Below are 21303 nucleotides of genomic sequence, written 5' to 3'. Positions count from 1 at the left end.
GACACAAATATAATAAATACAACCCATGCAATAATAGTTGTCAAGTCTAGATTAGTGAATTTTCTGAACAAGATGAAACTATTTGGGGTCCTAGCTGTTGTATTTTATTTAGATAATTGCTTTTGTCTGTAAACCATTTTCATTTCAGAGGCAATTGCTGATACAAGTGAAGCAACATGGATTGAATCCAATATTTTGGGGTTATATGCTGTATGTACGTAAACATTTCATTTACATCAACGTTTCTTACTTGCGTGTATGACAGATAATGAAAGTGTGTAGCACAGCTACTTGGTAAGCAAACAATAAGTGGAAACCACTCAAGACATTCGTAGACTATCAGCTCACCTCAATCCGTTATTATTTATGTAGAGGAGTAAATCGTTAGGACCCGAATGTCCTCAGGGAAATGAAGCGAACCTTGCAACATCAGCTCTGAACAGCGCGCCTCTGTTGGGACATCACACCGGTTACAGTGACGTCAAAGGATACGATGTCTCCGTCGGAGATAGAGAAGGTGCAACTTAATATTACTTAAACGTCTTAACATGTTTCATTTAGAAAAATCAAGAACACACGAGCAAAAATCTAATTTCATTTTGAAAACAACCAAGGGAAATAACTTTATAGTGATTTTGACTCGGTGGGCACACATAAGATCCGAGTTCGATTTACGATGGGTACAATTCCTTGGTGTAAAAGCACCGTAAAACCTAACTGACTTTCCGCATTTGGGTTTATCTTAAATAACTTCTTTCTGACCGACATCAGACGATGGATGTGATTCTAATGACGTAGTTTCAGAGACATAAACGAAAGAATAATGACACGAGAGGGGAAAATAAGTGTCTTGATGTAAAAGAGAGTCTTTGAAGACTTTCAATCATCTTCCTATTATTTACCAGTGCAGTGTGTTGGCTGGCTAAAGTAAACTTGCCATCGACCTTTCTCTGTCTACCCTTTTATAGCCATGTTTCCAGGACAATGCCGCATGTGACAGACGTGCCCAACTATCACATACACAGAAACCAGAACTAAATAAGGCATCAAGCCTGAACGAACCTTGAAAATGACTTTTGTGAAAGTCTAAATTCCGTAATCAGCTGTCAGTGCGTGTGTTAGATAACTGGGTAAACGGATTCATTATATGCGAAAGCAAGGTCCTCTGATCGATCGCATCTTAGTTAAAGTTAAGTCTGAGGTGGCTCACCGTGATTCAGGTTGGCATATTAAAATCCCCATTCAATAAAGCTTGAAATAAAACTGAAATAACTAGCACATACAAGCCTACAGGGAAACAATGAAGTTGTGAAGATGCGCTCTGTATTCTTCTGAAGGTCTTCTGCAATGAGTAGCTGGTCAGTAATTACAAAGCTCGGGAACTCTTCACGAACAAAATGACCGGTGCTTAATGTGGGTGTGGCTTTACGAAAGGAATTTGGGGATTCGTGAACGCGATGGCAGACTTACATTCTTCAATTACATGTACATCTTGTCCAGTCTGTTGTGAATGAGTGTGTGAGTTGTTTTAACGTCACTTTGAACTGTATGTCATTTATATCATGTTATGCCATCTCAATGTGGGACGAATGACCGCAGTGATGCAGGACTTGGTGTTTGCAGACAGACCAAGAAACATATCCAGGGACAGTCGACATTCGAACCCAAGTTCATAGGTTTCCGGTACGACCATGGGACGCAACTCTGCATGTCGAATCGCGGGCCGTCCAGACGTAATTGGACATTGCATTGGCATTGGATTCCCTTTCATTAACTTTGCATGTACTATGTTACAAATTCCACGAAAGACTTTCAGTTACTAAATAACACTAAGCTGCAGGTTATGGTAATTATGTGCGTTTTAGTTTCACCCACATCAGAAATGTTTCATAGCACTGGCTCAGAATATTTAAATAAACTTGAATTTGTAAAAAATGTCATCAGAAGTTTACTGAGAAAAAAATATGTAAAATGATGGAAACGTTGTTGGTAAGACATTTAGGCAAGAAGTAGGCACCCCATGGGCACTAGTTGTTCTCCATCCTTGCTGATATGTTTCTTTATGCACATGAATCAGAATTTCTGCTTGGATTGGCAAAGTCAAAACAAGTTAATGTGACCAACAAGTTTAACTTAAGCTTCATATTTATCCATAACGATCAAATATACATTTCCATGCCACTGATTTACTCTCCTGAGCTAGAAATAAAGGCGATGAATGAGACCGCCTTATTTGTTTGATATTTAGACATATGCATACAGATACAGAGCGAGAAAACAATCTGCACAATACTGTATGCCAGGAGGGATGACTCCTACTTTCCAATAGTCAACCTCCCCTTTACTGGGAACAATATTCCTGCAGTCCGAGCCCTTTCACAACTTGTGAGGTACAGTCGAGCATGCTCTTTCTACCAAGATTTCGAAGAGCGTCAGACGACTCTTGCTCAGAAGTTGTTTGATCAAGGTTACAACAGTCAATGCCTCAGTAAAACTTTTAAAAGGTTTTATGGTAGACATGTGGGGGATATTTCCAAATTTGTAGCAATTTGACAAAAAAATGTCCGATGCAAATCCCTATTTTGACTTGTACTAAGTGTTCCCGTGTTTTTTTAGGTGAACGATTGACTTGCCTTTGCATGTGTTTGTGACGGGTGCCACCATTGAGGCAGGATACGCTCACCTTTTCGCGAACACCTGGTATTATCGCTAGTTTATAGCGATTCACAAACACATGATCTATGGCGAGGATTTCGTATGAATATGGAAAGGTTCTTGGCGCTTTAATTTACATTTTTACTACCTCAACTTAAACTTACTGACCCTTTTTGATCATCGCGGAAGTTTCGGATGTCCCCCGTACTTCGAGTTATCGACTTCGAGTTGAAAAGGTTACGAACGATTTCTATTCAGTAGTGTTTTCCTATTTTTCATATACGACTTTCACTTTTGATATCGGTAAGACAATGCTTGTGTTGGAAACTATGGGAACTGCGAGCTATTGCATTGCTGCGTTCCGGTACACATCTTTTACTAATAATGCAATTACTATGTCCTATCTAATCCCGAGTATGTAAAAAGAAATTATACATGTTCAATTCCAAAGGTAAGTAATGACGGAACATGTTACAAATAACTTAAGCGTGGTATTCAAAATGTTTCATTAACTCAGTCACGTAGAGGTCAACGCCTTCCGTACTGGCTGCGCGAAAATTTACAAGATCCACTTAGAGTGAATGTGATTTGAATATCAACATACATATTGTCTGGTATTCAACTCTTTCTACTACCTTATCCTTATACTATCCGATATATACAGCACTTTATATAACTAGAACACCACAGTAACAGTTATAGCATATTTACGTGGATCCCACATAATCCTTTTTATTTATACTAATTTGACTCCTGGTAATACGAATCGTTTGAGAACACATTCTGTCTTACAAAATACACTGGGTCCCCTAAGTCAATTGCCTGAGGCATTTGCGGTGTAAATACTCTGGTGGCGAGACGTTGTCGAACTGTCTTCACCTATCAGCTGGCATCACACGCTCACAAAGCGTTGTTTATTACTGTGTAACGATTCCAAATACCCTCGTCAGTCTGTGCAGTCGTCGTGGGCAGTGGTGTCCCAGTCGTCTAAGACGCCACAGTTCGCTGTGTATAATTGCGTCCCTTAAGCGTGACAGAATCTTATGATTGTGGATGCAAATCCCAAATTCGTCCTACTTATTCGAATTGGTTTGTCAGCACAAAACACAGAAGTGTAAAACGTCTTCGACCTGCACATCATAGGTAGTGTCTCCCACATTGAGCTGGTTTGTTGTTTATGACCGCGTGAGTATGGTTTTACGCCGCTTTTAGCAACATTCCAGCAATATCACGGCGGTGAACACCAGAAATGGGCTTCACACATTGTACCAATGTAGGGAATCGAACCCGGATCTTCGGCGTGACGAGCAAACACTTTAACAACTAGGCTACCCGATCGCCCCTTGCTGTTAATGAAATAGTGTATAAAGCAGGGATAAAACTCACTCACTCACTCATACTGGAGAGTAGACACTCATTTTTCGATCCCTTGGATTGCCGCTTAAAATGTAGACCGAATCTATAACCAAGTAGTTGATTGTGTGTGGTCCATTGAAGAAGCTTGTGTTGTTTTGTTGGATTGATCAGTTTATATTACGATGTTTCTCCCCCACCCGTGAATACATACGACCGAAGTGACGCGTGTCCAAGTTCTGAAAGCCAATGCAATGAGGCCGATTAGAATTAAAAGCGACCAAAACCCCATCCATAACCATAAGACATATCTGCTAAAAGCAGAGTCCACAGTACGATTCCGACTACCGTATTCGACGTTATAAGCGCCCCGTTCTAATAAGCGCCCACGGCGATATTTGCTAATATATTGGCATGTGAACATTTGCAATTAGCATCCCTTCCGATTGATCAATGCACACAAGACTTATTTATTCGTGTGTAATAAGCACTTGTGTGTTATATGCACCATAATTATGGGCAATTAAATTCTGGAAAATATATCTGTTGTGTATGATACGCACATACTTTTCTTTTGTATCATTTCAGGCTGTCAGCATAAACTACGAAATTTATGATCTTTCAACTGTTTTTTTCTCACCGAAATTATTTTCTAATAAGAGCCCCCTATTTCTAATTTTGAGAGGGCGCTTATTACGTCGAATACGGTATATTATAATCATGTGTTTATGAAACACTATTAAATAGTGTTCAGGAAAATCCTTATCCTGTCCTGTGAGTCATACGTCACAAATGCATGCAAAGGCAAGTTAAGTTTTCAAAAAACAAACAAACACGGGAACATTTGGTACAAGTCAAAACAAGGAATTGCATCGGACATAATGTTTGTCACTTAAGCGTCGAATTTGGACATGTCCTCCAAATGTCTACCATAAAACGTTTTAAAAGCTTTACTAAGGCCTTGAATGCTGTAATCCTGATCAAACAACTTTTGAGCAATAGTTGTACGACTCTCTTTAAAATGTTCGTAGAATGAGCGTGCTCAGTTGAACCAAAGTATAGACACTTTAAAACTCGAGCGGTTGGAATATTGTTCTACATATAGGGATAGTTGACAATAGGACAGTTGAAGTCTTCCCTCTTGTCATACAATTTTGTGGATAACTCTTCTCTCCTTGGGGAGTAAACAACATAAGCTTCCTTATGAGTCCTTATGAGTCGCTAGAAGGTTAACAATCACATTACCATATGATCCTACCGGGTATCCATTCACTGCTGGGTGAACAGAGGCATATTTCTAACAAAGCCTATAGCCTAAGGTTGACACGACATATGCTACATGTGTTTCAGTGTGGGCGGGACCAAAGCCCTAGAAACTCTCAGGGGACAAGCATGCCAAACAGGGTCACCCATCAATCTTCACTCCGCGAACAGCGCTTCTTAATTTCGCCTGATTTGTGGCCTGTGCACTGTTACACTGGTCCAATCAGTGAAAGGGAATTGGCTTTTTGACCATTATTGAACGACATCAGATCAACGATACACCCAAAGCTTAAGTTAAACTTCTTGGCCAAATTCCCTTGTTTTGAATTTGCCAATCCGAGCAGAAATTCCGACTCGTATGCATAAAGAAACAGATCAGCAGAGAGGGAAGCACATCTGGTACCCATGGGAATGCTTACTTGTTGCCTAAAATGCCCCGACCACAAAGTTCACAAAGATGTTATCCATGAAGAAACTTCAGATGGCATTTGGCATTCATTTCCCACAACCTTTGAAGACAGAGATGTAACTATATCTACGTTCACAACGTTTTGTGACAAATGCCCACTGGATCAAGAAAGGAGATTTCTCCTTAAGTTTCTCGTGTGGGATAGTGGTGTAGAGTGTGAAAAAATCAAATGTTTTGACATAATTGATCTTGGATCTTTTCTGAGACTGCACAAATTGAAGCAAATCCTTTAAGCTTTTGAGAATCCACGTGGTATTAATTCCACTCGTCTCAAATACCTGCAAATATAAATTAAGTCATTCCTTGATTGCATTAAGGATGATGGTTACCTTTTGAAAAGAATCTTTAACTCATGGAAGTCAATATTGAACTCTGTTCCATGGATGAAGTTTGCGTGAGTCGTTGGTTACAACAGCTATCTTGCCCTTTGCGCCAAATGGAATTTGTTTCGGCAGAAAATCTCGGCTGGTTATTCTATGCTTTGAGATTTATTTTAAAAATAGTGGCTACACTTCGGAGCCGCCGTATGTATTCACCGTTCATGGCGGGAATATATAAATTCTCGGAAGTATTGACGATGAAGTGTGTCATGCCGTCTTCTGTTATTCTTCAATATTGACACTCACACAAGTGAGTATCGAACAATGCTTTGCGCTGCAACGAACACTAACTGTCAGCGAGAAATAAGCACAGTCAACGACTTCCATCTTGTTATGATGGACAATGCACATTGGGTATAATTTAATTAATCACAGCCTGGTACAAACATTGGAGGACTCAGTTTCAATTTCAACAAGGATTGCTAAAACATGCCACACTGTAATACCTCGAATTAAGCCCATAACAACTACAACGCTATGATCACTTTGAGGTGGGTGGGCTTACACTTGAATATTACAGAAACGAAACAGTTCAATATACAGAAATGACATAGAGAAATACCGAGCAAGCGTATGCATTATAGCCAGATATATAGATACCCATATGTATTTGTGGTACTTGTTGTAGGTCTCAATAAGAACTCCTTGCAGAGTTGAACCATGAAAAAAACACTTTTGAACCACAATTATCACAAAAAAATTCTTTTTTTCCCATGCGTGTTGACAAATAATGTAATGTACACACGGAATAACAAACTCACGTTACATATGAATGCATTTTCTGGATATGACTGAATAATTCATTGTAATGATTAAAGCTTGAAACGAGTTAAGGTAATATCCATTAAGACTTCCTTGAAAAGTTTAAGTGATTGTTTTTGACCATGTATGGAAAAGAAGGTTTCATCAGTGTTCAGTACAGCTTGAAATTGCAAAGTGAAATTGAATTCTCAAGCAACAGGGAAATTCATAGTTTGACATAATAATATTTCAAAAACTGTTTGACACCAAATATGATTTGGTCACATTCCTCGCGGCTGTTAACACAGTAATGTCATGGGCACCAATGCTTACAGAGTAATGTGTCATAATACTAAAGTCTGTACACAGTCACGAATATTTTTTAAAAAGAAGATGCATGGCAACGTTTTCAACAACGACAGAGACATGTTAAGAAGACGTGTTCAGATAGATAGAGTGACCTGATGTATAATGATGCCTCAGTTTTTATTGTACTGAACACGTAAATCAATCTCAAGCAAACACACGTTCTCCTGCGCACCTTTTGCATTTGTAAGAGACGAGCAATATTACAGATATTTGGAATATGTTGTCAACTATAATTCTTCTTCAAGTTTCACATTTTACTCAATTTAATTCATTTTACACAAATCAGTTCCATTTTCTTCAGTGCATTAAGCAAGAGACTCAATAATCTAAATCCCATATAGTGGTGCTAAGACACATTGCCCAAAGAATAAAATCGAATATCCGTACTTATTCCACTTTTTCTTTTCTACAAATTTGCCAAACTTAGCAGTTTAAACTTTTACATCTTAAGATTATTTCCATTAGAATAAAATAAGTACATTGTCTACATCCAGAAACCGATGGTAGCGTTAGGACGATTGTAAACCCCATACTATAAATTAACATGGAAAACAGTCGTAGGCAATCACCACGTACGATCACCTTCTGCACTGCTCTATTAACAAATCACCGAACACATAGTGTACACACAATAATGTCATACACTTTGTACTACTCGTTCATGTGGTAGGGCATATTCCGCCACTGATTCCAGTTGTCAATGAACGATTCCAGGGATCAAATACCGGAAGTCACATCAACGGTAGAGAATAATCAGTCTCGATTGATTATCAATAAACAATTACATAACAATTGTGATAACAAATACAGACATGTAAAGGTTCCTGAATATGTCAGCTCCGTTTTGTTTGGAGTCTTTTTTTTGTGATAGAGTTACGAGTAGAAAAGGCTTTTACGTTCTACATCAACATTTCACATTCCAAGAATATTCTTTAGTTATACCCCTAACAAATTACATAGACTCCTGTGTTTCCTGTGGTGATCACATGGAGGCTTTCCTAAGAATTCAAACATCGTAGTTGTCAACTTTAAAAATCCCTTAGCTCATGGTAGTTATGTGTTAGGCCTGTTTAGGATCAGCTTATGTAATACTGATGTTGGTTTTTGAACGCTATTCTGCATTGACCGCATTCGCGACCTTCCCCTAGGTAGTCAGTCCAACTCCGTGAGATCATCTGATCCCTGAATATGATCATAGTCGGTCTGACGTATAGAACTAGCTCTAGTTGAGGTTGAAGACATAGGCTGAAACATATCACTCCGCCGGGAGCCTGTTTGCATAATCATCATCCTTCTCCGATCCTTCAGAGGTTGGGGTGTCTTCAGGCATCTGAAGGCCCTCACGAACGCTTCTCTGAATTTCTTGTTCATGAAACAATATGTTATAGGGTTACAACATGAAGAAACATAGGACAGCAGATGGATCAGGGTCTTTGTTAAGGGTGTGAGATGTTCCTTGGCACTGCTAAAATCAAACATCATCCATGTATTAACGACGTACACAGGCGTCCAGCAGATGAAGAACTCCAACACCACCATGAACAACATCTTGATCACACGGATTTTATTTTCACGTATTTTCTGAGGATTAGAGTGCCTGATTCTATGTATCCTCTTGTTCCTTTTGTGTAGAGGAGGGGTGATGCTGCCTCCGTCCTCCGTGGAGGACTGGGAGGATACGCTTCTCACGGACTCCCGGTTCATCAAGCGCAGTTCAAGAGTTCTGTAGTTCGGGAGGACGAACCGCGGATTTGAATCTGCAACAGGATCAGTTATTGTTAGACATGATGTGAGGTTGATATGAGTTTTTGATATTGATTCTTTTGCCGTTGTATGGGGACGACACCAAGGTTGAAAACCGCAAATACATTTTGAACAGGTGTGTCACCTTAATGTGGGAGGAAGCCTTTGATGGATGTCTTAGACGTTTACTCCCGTGGTGAAACCAACGCGTACGTGTACAGTGGTGACAAACCAAGAATCACAATCAAGGGGAACCTGAGATTCGAACCCATGACCAACCATGAAAGAAATATAAGAGTAAAGATAGTGAAACTACGAGCATGGGAATGGTCATGACAGACCCAAGAATCATAATCAGCAGTTTCGAACTGTTTACAAACAAGACAAGCATACGGTAATTGTCATGACCATTTGACACTTAATCACTGGAGGTGAGATGAGGTGAGACGAAATGGGGCTTAACGTAGCGTCCAAGATTATTGCACTTATATAGCGACGTGCATACACACACTATACTAATTCCAGTCCTTTAGCCCCTTAATGCCGAGCGTCAGGCAGGGTAACATCATTTTTGGTATGATGCTGCCGGGGGTCGAACCTCTCTACCTCTAGACCACGGAGGCGGTCCTTAATCACAGGAAATGAAATAACAAAGCTTGTCTCTGTGTAGACATAGGTTAAGTACAATATCCTATCTGTCTTACCAATATAGCGTGCAGCAGAATCAACTTTTCTCTTATTCTTGTGATAAAGGCGCATTACAGAATCTAACTTTCAACGAAAATCAATTTGATTCTCAGTGTAGTATATTTGCAGAACTACGTTCTTCTGAATACCACGTTAGCTTGAATATGAGTGACAACATGTATATTAAATTTGTAGTAACAGGTTTTAAAATCTTCAGAAATTCAGCCACATTAAACAGGGGGCGCTGGTAATGACGTTATCGCAACTTTCAGCATCGGGGCTTACACAAGTGCTATAAATCATGTTTCTTCAAGCAGGGGACTGACCCGTTATGTTCAAACTGATGATCCGGCATCTCTGGCAAGGTAAGTGGATTTGCCTTGCACGTGATTCTCATATAAAATAAACATTCTCGGATTCATTTTGTTTAAAAGATAGCAAACCAACAGTATTTAGTTTCTCTCACTGCATATAGTGGATATACGTGTCAAGATCATTAGAACATATATTTGTATAAAAAAAACAAGAAATTAAAGAGAAGCTGGAAGAACACGGGGCACCCTGGCACATGTATATCAATTGAAAGACACGAATTACACTGTCTTTGCAGTATCGTTAAAAAATATTAAGTATTTCAAGGTACAGGAATAAAATATTCCATGACCGGTGTTCATAATAATGGTAATGGCAAACTAGTTCCGGGGTTTTAAGAAAGGTAAAAGTTTTTAAAAAAATAAATGAACTGAACGAGGAACAGGAAAAAAACATACCGCTTTTTTCTTGCAGTTGAAAATTGCAGCAGTCTGAAGTTCGTACATCAGTAGCCAACGTCGTAATGACCCTGCCGTAGGCCACGCTCATGACGACGACGGGAATGATGAGCAACCCTAGGTCCAGGACCACCGTATACGCCTTCTCGAAGTCCACGTGCGGCCACACCTCCCTACACGCGTGTTTTCCCCTGGCCAGGCTGACATGGCGCTGGAAGATCGCCACGGGGGTCATTGCCAGGCCTGCCAGAATCCAACACACAGCCAGGGACCTGTAGGAGTGGGAGAGAGTCTGCCAGGACCTGGAGTGCAAGGGTTGACATATGGCGTAGTACCTTTCCAGGGAGATGGCCACGAGGGTGAAGCAGCTGGCGCCAACGGACACTGCTGCAGAGAGAAACGGTTTATTGTCAGGGAGATTGGTTACTATTTATCCATATTTATCCACATATGCGATTTGATAAAAGTCAATAAAAAGCATCTACATAATGAAGCAACGATCTTGGTGATGTAATGTAAATTCCATCTGTGACGTAATACAGACGTAAAGTTTAATGACGTCATATTTGACGTCATATCTATAGTAAACTGTTGTTGACGTCAAGTTGACGGATACAACACCACAGTTCTTTTAATATTTAGTTTGTACGATGAAGAACTTAATAGATATGTGTGGTTATCAATCTAGTTCTTGTAAAAAATAATGTGGTTAACTTCTGGTGCTCGTTTCGTAGAGTGAGCATGACTAACAGACTAATGCATTAATCTGTATATATACGTATTACCAATCAGATTTGAAAGATCTTACTTTCAAATATCTGCATAAAATGAGTCAGCGATTCTCATAGCTTAAAGTGAAACCACATTGCTCTCAATTTTCGGGGAAAACATGATGTTGTTGTTGTTCACGAGGTCACAAGATGATAATTTTGTTTGTTTGTTGTTTAACGCCGCACTCAGCAATATTCCAGATATATGATGGCGGTCTGTAAATAATTAGTCCGGACCAGACAGTCCAGTGATTAACATCATGAGCATCAATCAACGCAATTGGGATACGATGTCATGCATCAACGAAGTCAGCGAGCCTGACCACCGCCCCTAACGACAAGCATGGGTTGCTATAGTGTGGATATGTTATACGTTTACCTTACTCTTTTTTGCGTAAGCGAATGATCAAGTTTCACTGCGCGTAAGCTTAATGTTGGAGGAAAAGCAAGATGCTATATATAAAACATAAATTATTAGACTGACATGCTATACTATATGTTTACGGATATATGTTAATAAAGACGATTTTATCGAGTGTCTCTGTACTTTGTTGGAGACCAAAACCAGTGATGGAGGGCCATTAAAGGTTGGTCAAAGTAATGAAGGGATAAGAATTTCATATTTAAATATTGTGAAGTTAACTGTCTTTAGTAATTGAGACATTCGTGTTAGCAAAATGTAAATACAGTGATTTAGGAGCGCTGCTTGAATTTGCAGCTTGAATTTTCATCAGAAAAAATGACAATTTATGACTCTGGAAGACGTAAGAAAGAAAGAGGTCGCACTAAGCTGTATGAAAACAGACATCATACACTGATATTCATGTTATAAATGAACCAGGTATCACCTTATAATTGCATTGATAGCTTAAGAGATAAACTCGATCGTCCTGACAGCTGAACCAATGCAGTAGCTGGCCATCCACGGGGAATTCTCCAATGGTAATAATGAACGAAACAAGGTGTCAGATGTGGAAGGTCCTCCGCAGTCTACAGAACATGTAACTTGGTTTCAAAGGTCTGTCTGCCCTGTGGAGATCAGGGTTAGAATTGGTCTTCAGCGATCCATGCTTGTAAATGGCGAATAATGGGATCGGGTGGTCAGGCTCGCTGACTTGGTTGATGCATGTCATGGTATCCCAATTGCGCAGACCGATGCTGGTGATGTCAATCACTGGATAGTCTCGATCAGTTACAGGCCGCCGCTATACAGCCGGAATATGCGGGTTAAACAACAAAACAAAGCCAAATCAAATGTCATTCTATCTAGCTTTGCCGTACCGTTCCGCACACAAACGTACCGTTCGCATTACGTATGTGACTAGTGGATCTCGTCACTCGTGTTCAAGTATGGAAAATATCAACCTCTTCCCAGTCAACGGCAACTGGGTAGTATGATCTCATTCCATTTCACGCCTCACTGCATTAATGGATTGCAAGATTATACACTAGATTTGACCAACTGTCTGTTAAATTACTTTTCATTATTATTAGGACCGATGTCGTGTTAACAAATTAACCCCAGGCATTGCGCTTTCAATCTGAGCGTATATAATGTTTGACATGTAATCTTGGTAGGTTCGGTTAATCACGGATAACTGCTTCTGGAATCCGCTTGATTACAGATGTGGTTGACTTATTGTTTTGGAACAAATCTTGGAACGGCAATCGTTCTAATCTACCCTTACCTTACTGACAATGAGAACAAAATATATTGTACTTCATTCATTAATAGTCTGAAAGCTACATCGCAAGAACGATTTACTCGAACCAAGCATACAGTTTGCTGTCCAAGGATGGACGTTGTGAAGGGCGTGACAATGCCACCCTTGTTTGAGCTTGCAATGTGAAAGTTTAGTTTAGTACAAAAAAGGTACCTGGAACTAAAACTGGTTCCCTGTGACCTGCAAGAATTTCGTTATGCTTAATTGGGGACAGAACTGATTGGAGGAATTGTTGATCTATTTATTGATGGCTCAATGGCAATGCACAGATGACAAGTTGAATTAGCTTAGATCGATAACGCGCTACATTATTGATCGTTTTGAAAGACGCAATGAAATGAGGAAGTACTCCTAATTATTTTTTTACTTAACTATTCGTTTTCAAAATACACAATGTCAAAACATTGCAACCAACTGAGATATCATCATGGGAATAAGAAAGTGAGTGGAGTTAACGCTATTGGGAACAATATTTCAGGCTATCCTGGCGCTTACTGTTCAAGGAAGGCCAAAGGTGTATTTCGTTAAACCAAGAAGCACAGGTTTGGGTGACAAACCATGGGTAATAAACGTGGCGAATCTGAAATTCGAACCCACGACCAAACCACTGCAAATCAGTGAATTATGTTGCTTTAGCACATGATGATTGTGTATCAGGCGCTCATAAAATAATTTTGTTTATTCGCTAATAACGCTTACGACTTTTTGGGTATACTGCAAACAGGAATGGCGCAAGACCAAGTTGATATTTTAATGTTCACAGAAACACAATATCATCTCGTAGGAGCTACACGGCAACACGAATGACTTGCCACGGGGCAGTGTGTGACGTTACGTCAACAAAACAACCATATTCGGTTGATGCATCTACGAATTCGATACCAAAATTCCATATTAATTCCTGGGTTGAGACCGATTGGTAGAATCTATTTTGCTTTCACGTCACCGTCTTGGACGCCTAGTTTGTTGAGGTTCAGAAGACAAGATTGTGACAGTATACTGCTCACAGATGAGTTCGGTTTTCGTCTACAAAGCTCTGATGGTCGTGCAAGTGTCTACATGCACCAAGAGAACGTTTCAGCGACGCTTGCGTTACTCAGCGTCGTCAGTGTGAGGGTGGAAGTGTAACGGTATGGAGTTGCATCACAACTTATTAGAAAACACATGTACAGCTCATCACTGTAAATGGCAATTTGAATGGCGTACGCTACCCTTACGACACCGTTCGAGATCATGTTCTACCCTTTGTGCAAATGCAGGGACGTAACGTCACGTTGCAGCAGGATAATACCCACCCACATGTTGCACGTGTTGCAACAGACTTTGAGGCAGCATAACATTGCTGTTATGCCATGGCCGGCTGTTTCTCCAGACCACTCCCCCATTGAACATGTCTGGGATGAGATAGAGAGACGCCTACGACAGGACCAGAACCATGGTGACGCTAGCTCAGTTTGGACAAGCTTTGGTTGACATCGGGAACAACATCCCCCAGGCTGTTTTCAATCATGTGCTATCTTCAGTGCACCGCCCTGTATCAACGCAAATGGTGGTCACACCCGATATTGACACTGTTAGTTGAGTTGTTACACTGCTTTTAGGGCGTGTCGTTCTGTCTCCAGTTACCAGGTATAGCGTTTGTCAATGAATTTGTCATGATACAAAATTGATCAGACGAATGACCAAATATGATGTTGTTATTTTCAATAACGTAACATTTACATCACTTTAAAAAAAACACAGTTACTTTTTTCGTGATTATCCAGTCTGGATTCATAGTTCATAGTTCATGTTAGGTATTGTAGCTGCCACTTACTGGACCGATTGTATTGCTTTTCTTATTGTAAACCTAAAACTGAGTCTTTGAATATATTGTATTAATTATTCTTTGATCTTGTGTGGTTATTCAGTGAAATGTTTGATAGCCATTTCTAAGAAGTTGACGGATGACAAAGAAGACACATTTATGGATTTTAAATTCTTTATTATACTGTTATAGGGACGTTTCAGTATAGATCCTTATACCGTTGTTAGTCTATACCGAAACGTCGCTATTACAGTATAATAAAGAAGTTGTAATCCATAAATTATGTCTTCTTTGGTAAATCTTACAATTTACTTCTGTCGTACCGATTTCCGGTTAGTCTCTGCGCTTCAATTTGAAAATTTTGATTTTAAAGATAAAAGCAACTAACTTTTTGATATAGCAATATATCATCGATTTTCATCAAATATTTAAATACACACTTGAGAAATGAAATGAAAATTACAAAAAACAATGTTCATAAAATTTCTAAACTGGGACTTGCTGTTCCTCGGTGTTGTAATAAGCCTGGAGGATTCATTGATGGTTATTACCCCTCCAATTGACACTAGCTGGTACTCTCAATCTTGCAAAAAGCAACAGCTGTCTTCACTGAATAGCACAACGGAAACACAAGTAATAAATATTCTATATGCGTGCACTGGCTCTGTTTGGCTACCGTTATTATCCGTTTTACGTCAAACGAATCACATGTGCGGGTTGATAAACAGATATTCGCACGGTCATTTGGACATAACAGTTACAAAAACAACATCGTCTACACGTTCCGATCAGACATGTAACAACATACGTTGCAGTACAGCGGCTCTTGCACTGTATACTCGACAGTAAAACAACTCACAAGAGAAATGGCTTGGAATAAGGAAGGGATGATAGGAGCTGCAAACCAACAGTCAAAGAATTCCAATAAACCAAAATTGAAACTTCGGACATAATTCTTGTGGCTAAACTTTTGACAAAACCATTTAAATAGGAGGACCAAACTTCAATTCAGAAAGAACTTTTACCCCCAAAGAAACCTCGCTATGCAAGCAATCATTTGTGAACCGTTGCTATTTATTGCCTATTTAATGACAAATATTAGTTCAAGCCTTGACGGCTTTGTAACGATGTGACCCGATTAGAATTGAGATGTGTGCGTGTTAATACATGTGAACATGTATGTGTTTGCATGTTTTGTGTTTGTGTTAGAGGATATGAGCATTTGTGTGAATTGAGTAAAATATATCATCACGAGTAAAACATTTACAGCTGTAAGATTACTTTAACGTTTCTATTCAGGTCTGACAATGCTCATGATCACATAAACGCATATATTCCTATTTCAGGTAAATAAATTCAGGAATATGTTTTAATGAAAATCAATACTTTTCATGAAATATCAATGATACAATTTTAAAAACCAGTTCCTTCAATTCAAATGTACACATAAATCTTTTTATAATTATCACAATTATCAGCTCATAGTTATCAAATTAACGGAAACTCTCTTTCAAATTAGTTCATGAATTGTTCCCTGTTCGAAAACGTGTGTAGTTGGCTACAAGACATCAAGGTAATGAATCTCCACTAATTGAGCAGAAACCACAACATCAACGTCCGGCACACAGCACTCTCGCATAAACAGTTGTGACACATTTCCTATAGGGACTAATGGCGTGTTCTCATCACAAACCGTAATATGTGTCTCGTCATGGCTTAACCCATTCCAACAATAGCATTTTGACGATTGCTGCATGAGTTGCGCGCCGGGAAGAGGTCACAGCATTTATCTCAATCAAAATCTGTGGATCACTACATGCTCTGGGGCAGACTGTCAAGACCCCGAGTCAATATTGATCAGGGAAAACATCTGCCTATTCGCTCGTTGGTCAAGAAGTGTCTGTGAGTCTGACTGCGAACAACATGATTCTCACTTCCAATACCCCTTATAGGTCAGCGGCTATTCCCCGAGGGCTCCAGTCTTGTCTTAAACGTGGCCACAGATAGGTCAATTATTGTTTGTGATAAGCCTAAATCTTGTCAATATACATATAAATGGATTCAGTAATATAAATTGATTCTTTAATCGTTGGGAGATAACATACGTGAAGTCACGTCTGGATTCGAGCGGAGAAACTGACGAGGTTACACGGTAGGGCAATTAGAGATTTGGGTAATTTGGTTCTGGCAAACCCCCTCATAAAATCCATTGAATGTCTTAAGAGACAAATTCTTAGCTTGACCTTATCCTCTTCTCCTTCTATTTGTGGGAAAATGAGTCGTAATAGGCATAAACATTTAACATGGTATTATAATGTAACCTGTCACATCTACACTGAATATTAATAAAATCGACAAAACCTTTTACATAATAAATAACGTATCTGAGTCCATAGTACGACTCTGACCGTGACATAAGCAGTGGCATAAGCATTCTTTTCGCGAACACCGGGTGTCATCAATGATTTTTAGTGATCCATTTATATAATGTTTTATCACAGCTTTGCCTTTCACGCCCAATGGAACCTGTTTCGGCGGATAATCGATACTGGTTTTTCTTTGGCGTTGAATTTCTTTATGGATCACCACGATGATATTCGCGAAAAGGCGACAGCCCTGTTAATCAGTACACCTAATAATGCGTACATCACCGCTGGGGACGTTTACACACAAAAAGACATAACTTCGCATCTGTCATTCACAATTCCACATACCGGCTACTCCGGGCTAAAATTGTCACGGTACATGTATACACGTCCATCTTGCAGCATTTTCAACGATCTTGCCAAAGGTTTGCCAGGACAAAAAACATACGTGATCATTAATTAATGTGTGATGGAAGAACAGTTTTTAACACTGCTGTTAAGCTGTCGTATGTAAGCGAGTTATACGATGCAATTATAAACTGATCCTTGTGATAATGATAGGATGAAAGGAGAAAATGAAATTAATCACTATTAAAAGGAAAGGTCTGCGGGTGGTTTGTCGATATAATAGAATATATGGTATACTAAAAATAAATGAAGCAAGGTTTGATCTGCCACGTAATATCTACATTGTATTATTATGGACTTTTCGCTGAATTTCAGTGGTCCCTTGTAATTTTCGCGGCAATTTTGCTGATTATATTTTACTGGTTTACTGGATAATCTCTTGCATTGACAATGTGTGTGTGTGTATGTGTGTGTGTGAGAGAGATTGTGTGTATGCGCGTGTGTATTTAAATATATATGGTGTTGTAGGGTGAATATCATCATTTGTGGTCAATTGACGTGTATCAAGAGTCATAGTGAATGTTGTTTTACGCCAATATTCAAAAAGTGTTAGTACCGATCTACTCGGGGAACGACAACACAGCTTGTTGTGTTGACACACTGGGTGGTCATACCCGGGCTTGAGACACAGAACATGCCTTCATAATTGTAGCATGTATGATTTGAAACAATGTGTCTAAATTAACAAAATGTGAGCATCAGTCGTTGATCCGTACAGCCTGTCTGTAATAACTGAAGTTCAGAAGATAACGAAGTTGGAAAAGGTACTATAATTGATAAAGTTATATATATCAACAAGTTTAACCATAGTGACATTACTGGTTAAACTGAATACATAAGTCTTGGATAAGATAGATATAAATATAAATATAAAAAATCTTTAAATTTGAATTCATTCTGCAGTCTTTTTATAAATATCATGGAGCCCGAGGAACCTTAAAAACTGAAGTTCATCGTACTATTCTAAGATGTGTTTAAGACCGACTTTTCTCGAAATCTTTTAAGTTGCATGGTTGTTGACATTCTTGAAAAAGGTCTTTCAGCTACGATTGATTTAAGTTGTATTGACACTCCGAACCTCCGTAACGTAATGTCATCCAATGAAAGGCTGGAGCTTATGTCCCGGATTATTGGCTTGCAACATTAAACAGAACCGACAAAATTAATCAATTTGAAGGGTTCACACAACTTCACATCAGACTCAGAACATAGGCAAGTATTTACACAAAGCGGTTGGAAACAGCACAATACTCTCTCAATCACATTTTTTTCTAAATAAATGCCATCCATCAGAAAGCATTTCAGGGTAAATTCAACGTTTCAAAAACACAAGAATAATAGAACATTATACAAAGCCCAGAATTCACGAATCTCATAAATGGGGTTTGTGTGCTCCCTAAGGAAACCAAATTGACTGCATATACAATATCAATCACATGAGGTGACATTGCCTTCACAATCTGAGACTCAGAAGCACCTTCTGAAGCTCGCCCCTTCCATCTAATCAGCCCTTGTTCGATGCAGCCAAATGAACCAGATGAGAATGGCTTACTGTGATGTCTCCAGCAAATTACTAACCGAATGATAAATTAGATAAATTGGAACTGCATTCAGGGCGGCAAATATGCCCGAGCTACATTATGAAAATACCAATATTTACTTCATGTACGGTAATATCATTACGAATCTCTCATGCTGTGTTGGACATCTAGGTTAAGGGTTTGTGCTGGACTATGAAGATCTCTTGACCGACTTAGTTGAAACCTATCGCTGAGCAAAAGCGTTCTGGCCAGCAAACACTAAGGTCTCTTTTGATTTTTCGACAACATATTGTTCCGGAAAAAGATAAAAAAGTCATCATTTATCTTTGTTGATGTATATTGTTGTTTCTTATTGTTCAAAGTTGTAATAATACGTTTTCGATTTGGCATTCAGGGTTTATAAACAAGGATGATTCTTCTAAACTCTGATGGTACTCGTAAGGCTTTAATATGCCACGGATGAAATATAGTAGCTTAATGTAGTAAATTGTGCTTCTTCTGAAAGAATCACTACATGGTATTTTCACTATAATGGTTTTAGCGAAGTTCGCACAAGCAAATACACAATCAGTTGCGGCCTCATTGCCGATATGACAACTACAGAAGGTTCTCTTGAAATGAGAAAGGATCGTATGATATTGTGATGACGTAAACAATCATATCCTTACTCTCGGCGTTGACGTAAACTGGGAAATATATACAACTTCGCAAGCAATGCTTATTGCAAGCACTTAAAATATACATCAACCGATAATGACGGTAAATCTACACGAAAAGTGATATCTACTTCTTAATGTAGCTTGTAAATAGCTAGCAAATATCGGGGGCAGTAACCGTAATGTGGCGAGTTTAGATAGGGGAGAGTTTATTTCCCTAGAGAATATCCCTTGTATTTAATGTAGGATAAGGTTCTGATTACCCTTCTGATCAGCCTAGGCATCCGATGGATTGATATAGGGGAAGTTTAGAAGGCTTAGCGTGGACGTAAAACCAAAGGGTCACCACAGAGGAAGAAACGAGGACAACTAGGTATTTTGAAAGATCAAGTGCAAATCCCCCAGTTTACAATAGAGTATAGGCAGCCCCTATTACTTGCTGAAACATGTGTACAAAATAATGTTTCATGTTTACCATTATCAATTCGATAACCAAATACAATGAATATGGTGTTTTAAAAAAAGGACTTCCTTCTTTCATTTGCCTGTTCTGCCCAAGTCGCTGCTCAGGCATAGATCAAAAGTCGTTCAAGCAACATCATGCACTGTTACATATTGATCGAAGGGCCAAGTGGTACATTTCACAAGTTTATTTTACCTCAATATGTCAACAAAAAAGCATGCATTAACTACGGCTGATAGCCGGTTAGGGGTCAGTGTCTTTAAATGACTAAAAGACCTCCACGTTATCTTTGTGAAACTATGTACAGTTTTTGAGTATGTGATAAACATGAAATCGGATTTTCTTAGTTTAATTATTTCCTTGTGGATCTGCAGAAGCGCGGTCGATAACAGTCACATATGGTTAGCTTTGTTGCCACAGCACAGCTGAAAATCGTTAACTGTCTCCATGAACATTTATTTAAGATGCCTGACAGAGTCCTTTGATATTTAGATTGCTTGATTTCAGTGTACTTTAAAACAAAATAATATTGAAAGTTTGTGATGTACTTCGGAAGCCTACATAAAAAAACTGTCTAACTATCTTCTCATTTATCAGAGAGATCTGAATAAAAAAGTAGTTAACTTGAGAATTTGCATTTATGCTCCACAAAATAATATATGTTACATATATCTAACTCTCCATCGGTATTCACGAAAGGTCGAGTCTTGTAGATATTGAAAGAGCACTATACTGATCTCATTAATATGTGATACTTACTTATTCATAATGTACTTTAGCTTTAGCTATTCATTTCAAAGGTTAAAGCACTTTCGTTAAAACGGTTCCTGAAATATTTATACTTTGAGATTTATAGATAAAAGCGCAACATGATTCAAACAGATGCCCATATGAGATTGTTTATATGACAGTTGAGTTCGCATGAGTTAATATCTGATCGAATGGGCAATATGTCTGCCCGATCAGGTCAATGATTGAAGGTTTACTGAAACAGAGAACGCAGCATGTACAACCTAACAACTGAACTCATCTGGACATGGTGCAGGATGAAGGTTGTATCTTCATTTACATATATTGGGATTCACAAAAAGCAAAGACGGTGTCTCATGTATCTTACTTTTGTCTAAAGTCAAAATAT

General features: G+C 38.9%; 1 protein-coding gene across 1 annotated transcript in view; it reads right to left on the bottom strand.

Annotated features, from left to right (window-relative positions):
• Nucleotides 1-6476: 6476 nt before the first annotated feature.
• Nucleotides 6477-21303, bottom strand: part of LOC124133759 (cholecystokinin receptor type A-like) — a 39029-nt gene continuing 24202 nt past the window's right edge. The window contains exons 2-3 of the mRNA XM_048387280.1: nucleotides 10431-10817; nucleotides 6477-8987 (exon numbers count right to left, since the gene is read on the bottom strand). Of these exons, the coding sequence (XP_048243237.1) occupies nucleotides 8383-8987; nucleotides 10431-10817 (992 nt within the window). The 3' untranslated portion in view covers nucleotides 6477-8382. The remainder of the gene's footprint in view (nucleotides 8988-10430; nucleotides 10818-21303) is intronic.

This window comes from Haliotis rufescens, unplaced genomic scaffold, assembly GCF_023055435.1.
Source record: "Haliotis rufescens isolate VD_foot unplaced genomic scaffold, xgHalRufe1.0.p SCAF_7, whole genome shotgun sequence".
Classification (NCBI taxonomy): domain Eukaryota; kingdom Metazoa; phylum Mollusca; class Gastropoda; order Lepetellida; family Haliotidae; genus Haliotis; species Haliotis rufescens.
The sequence above is the reverse complement of the archived record's forward strand: the minus strand, read 5'-3'. Positions and strand labels throughout refer to the sequence as shown.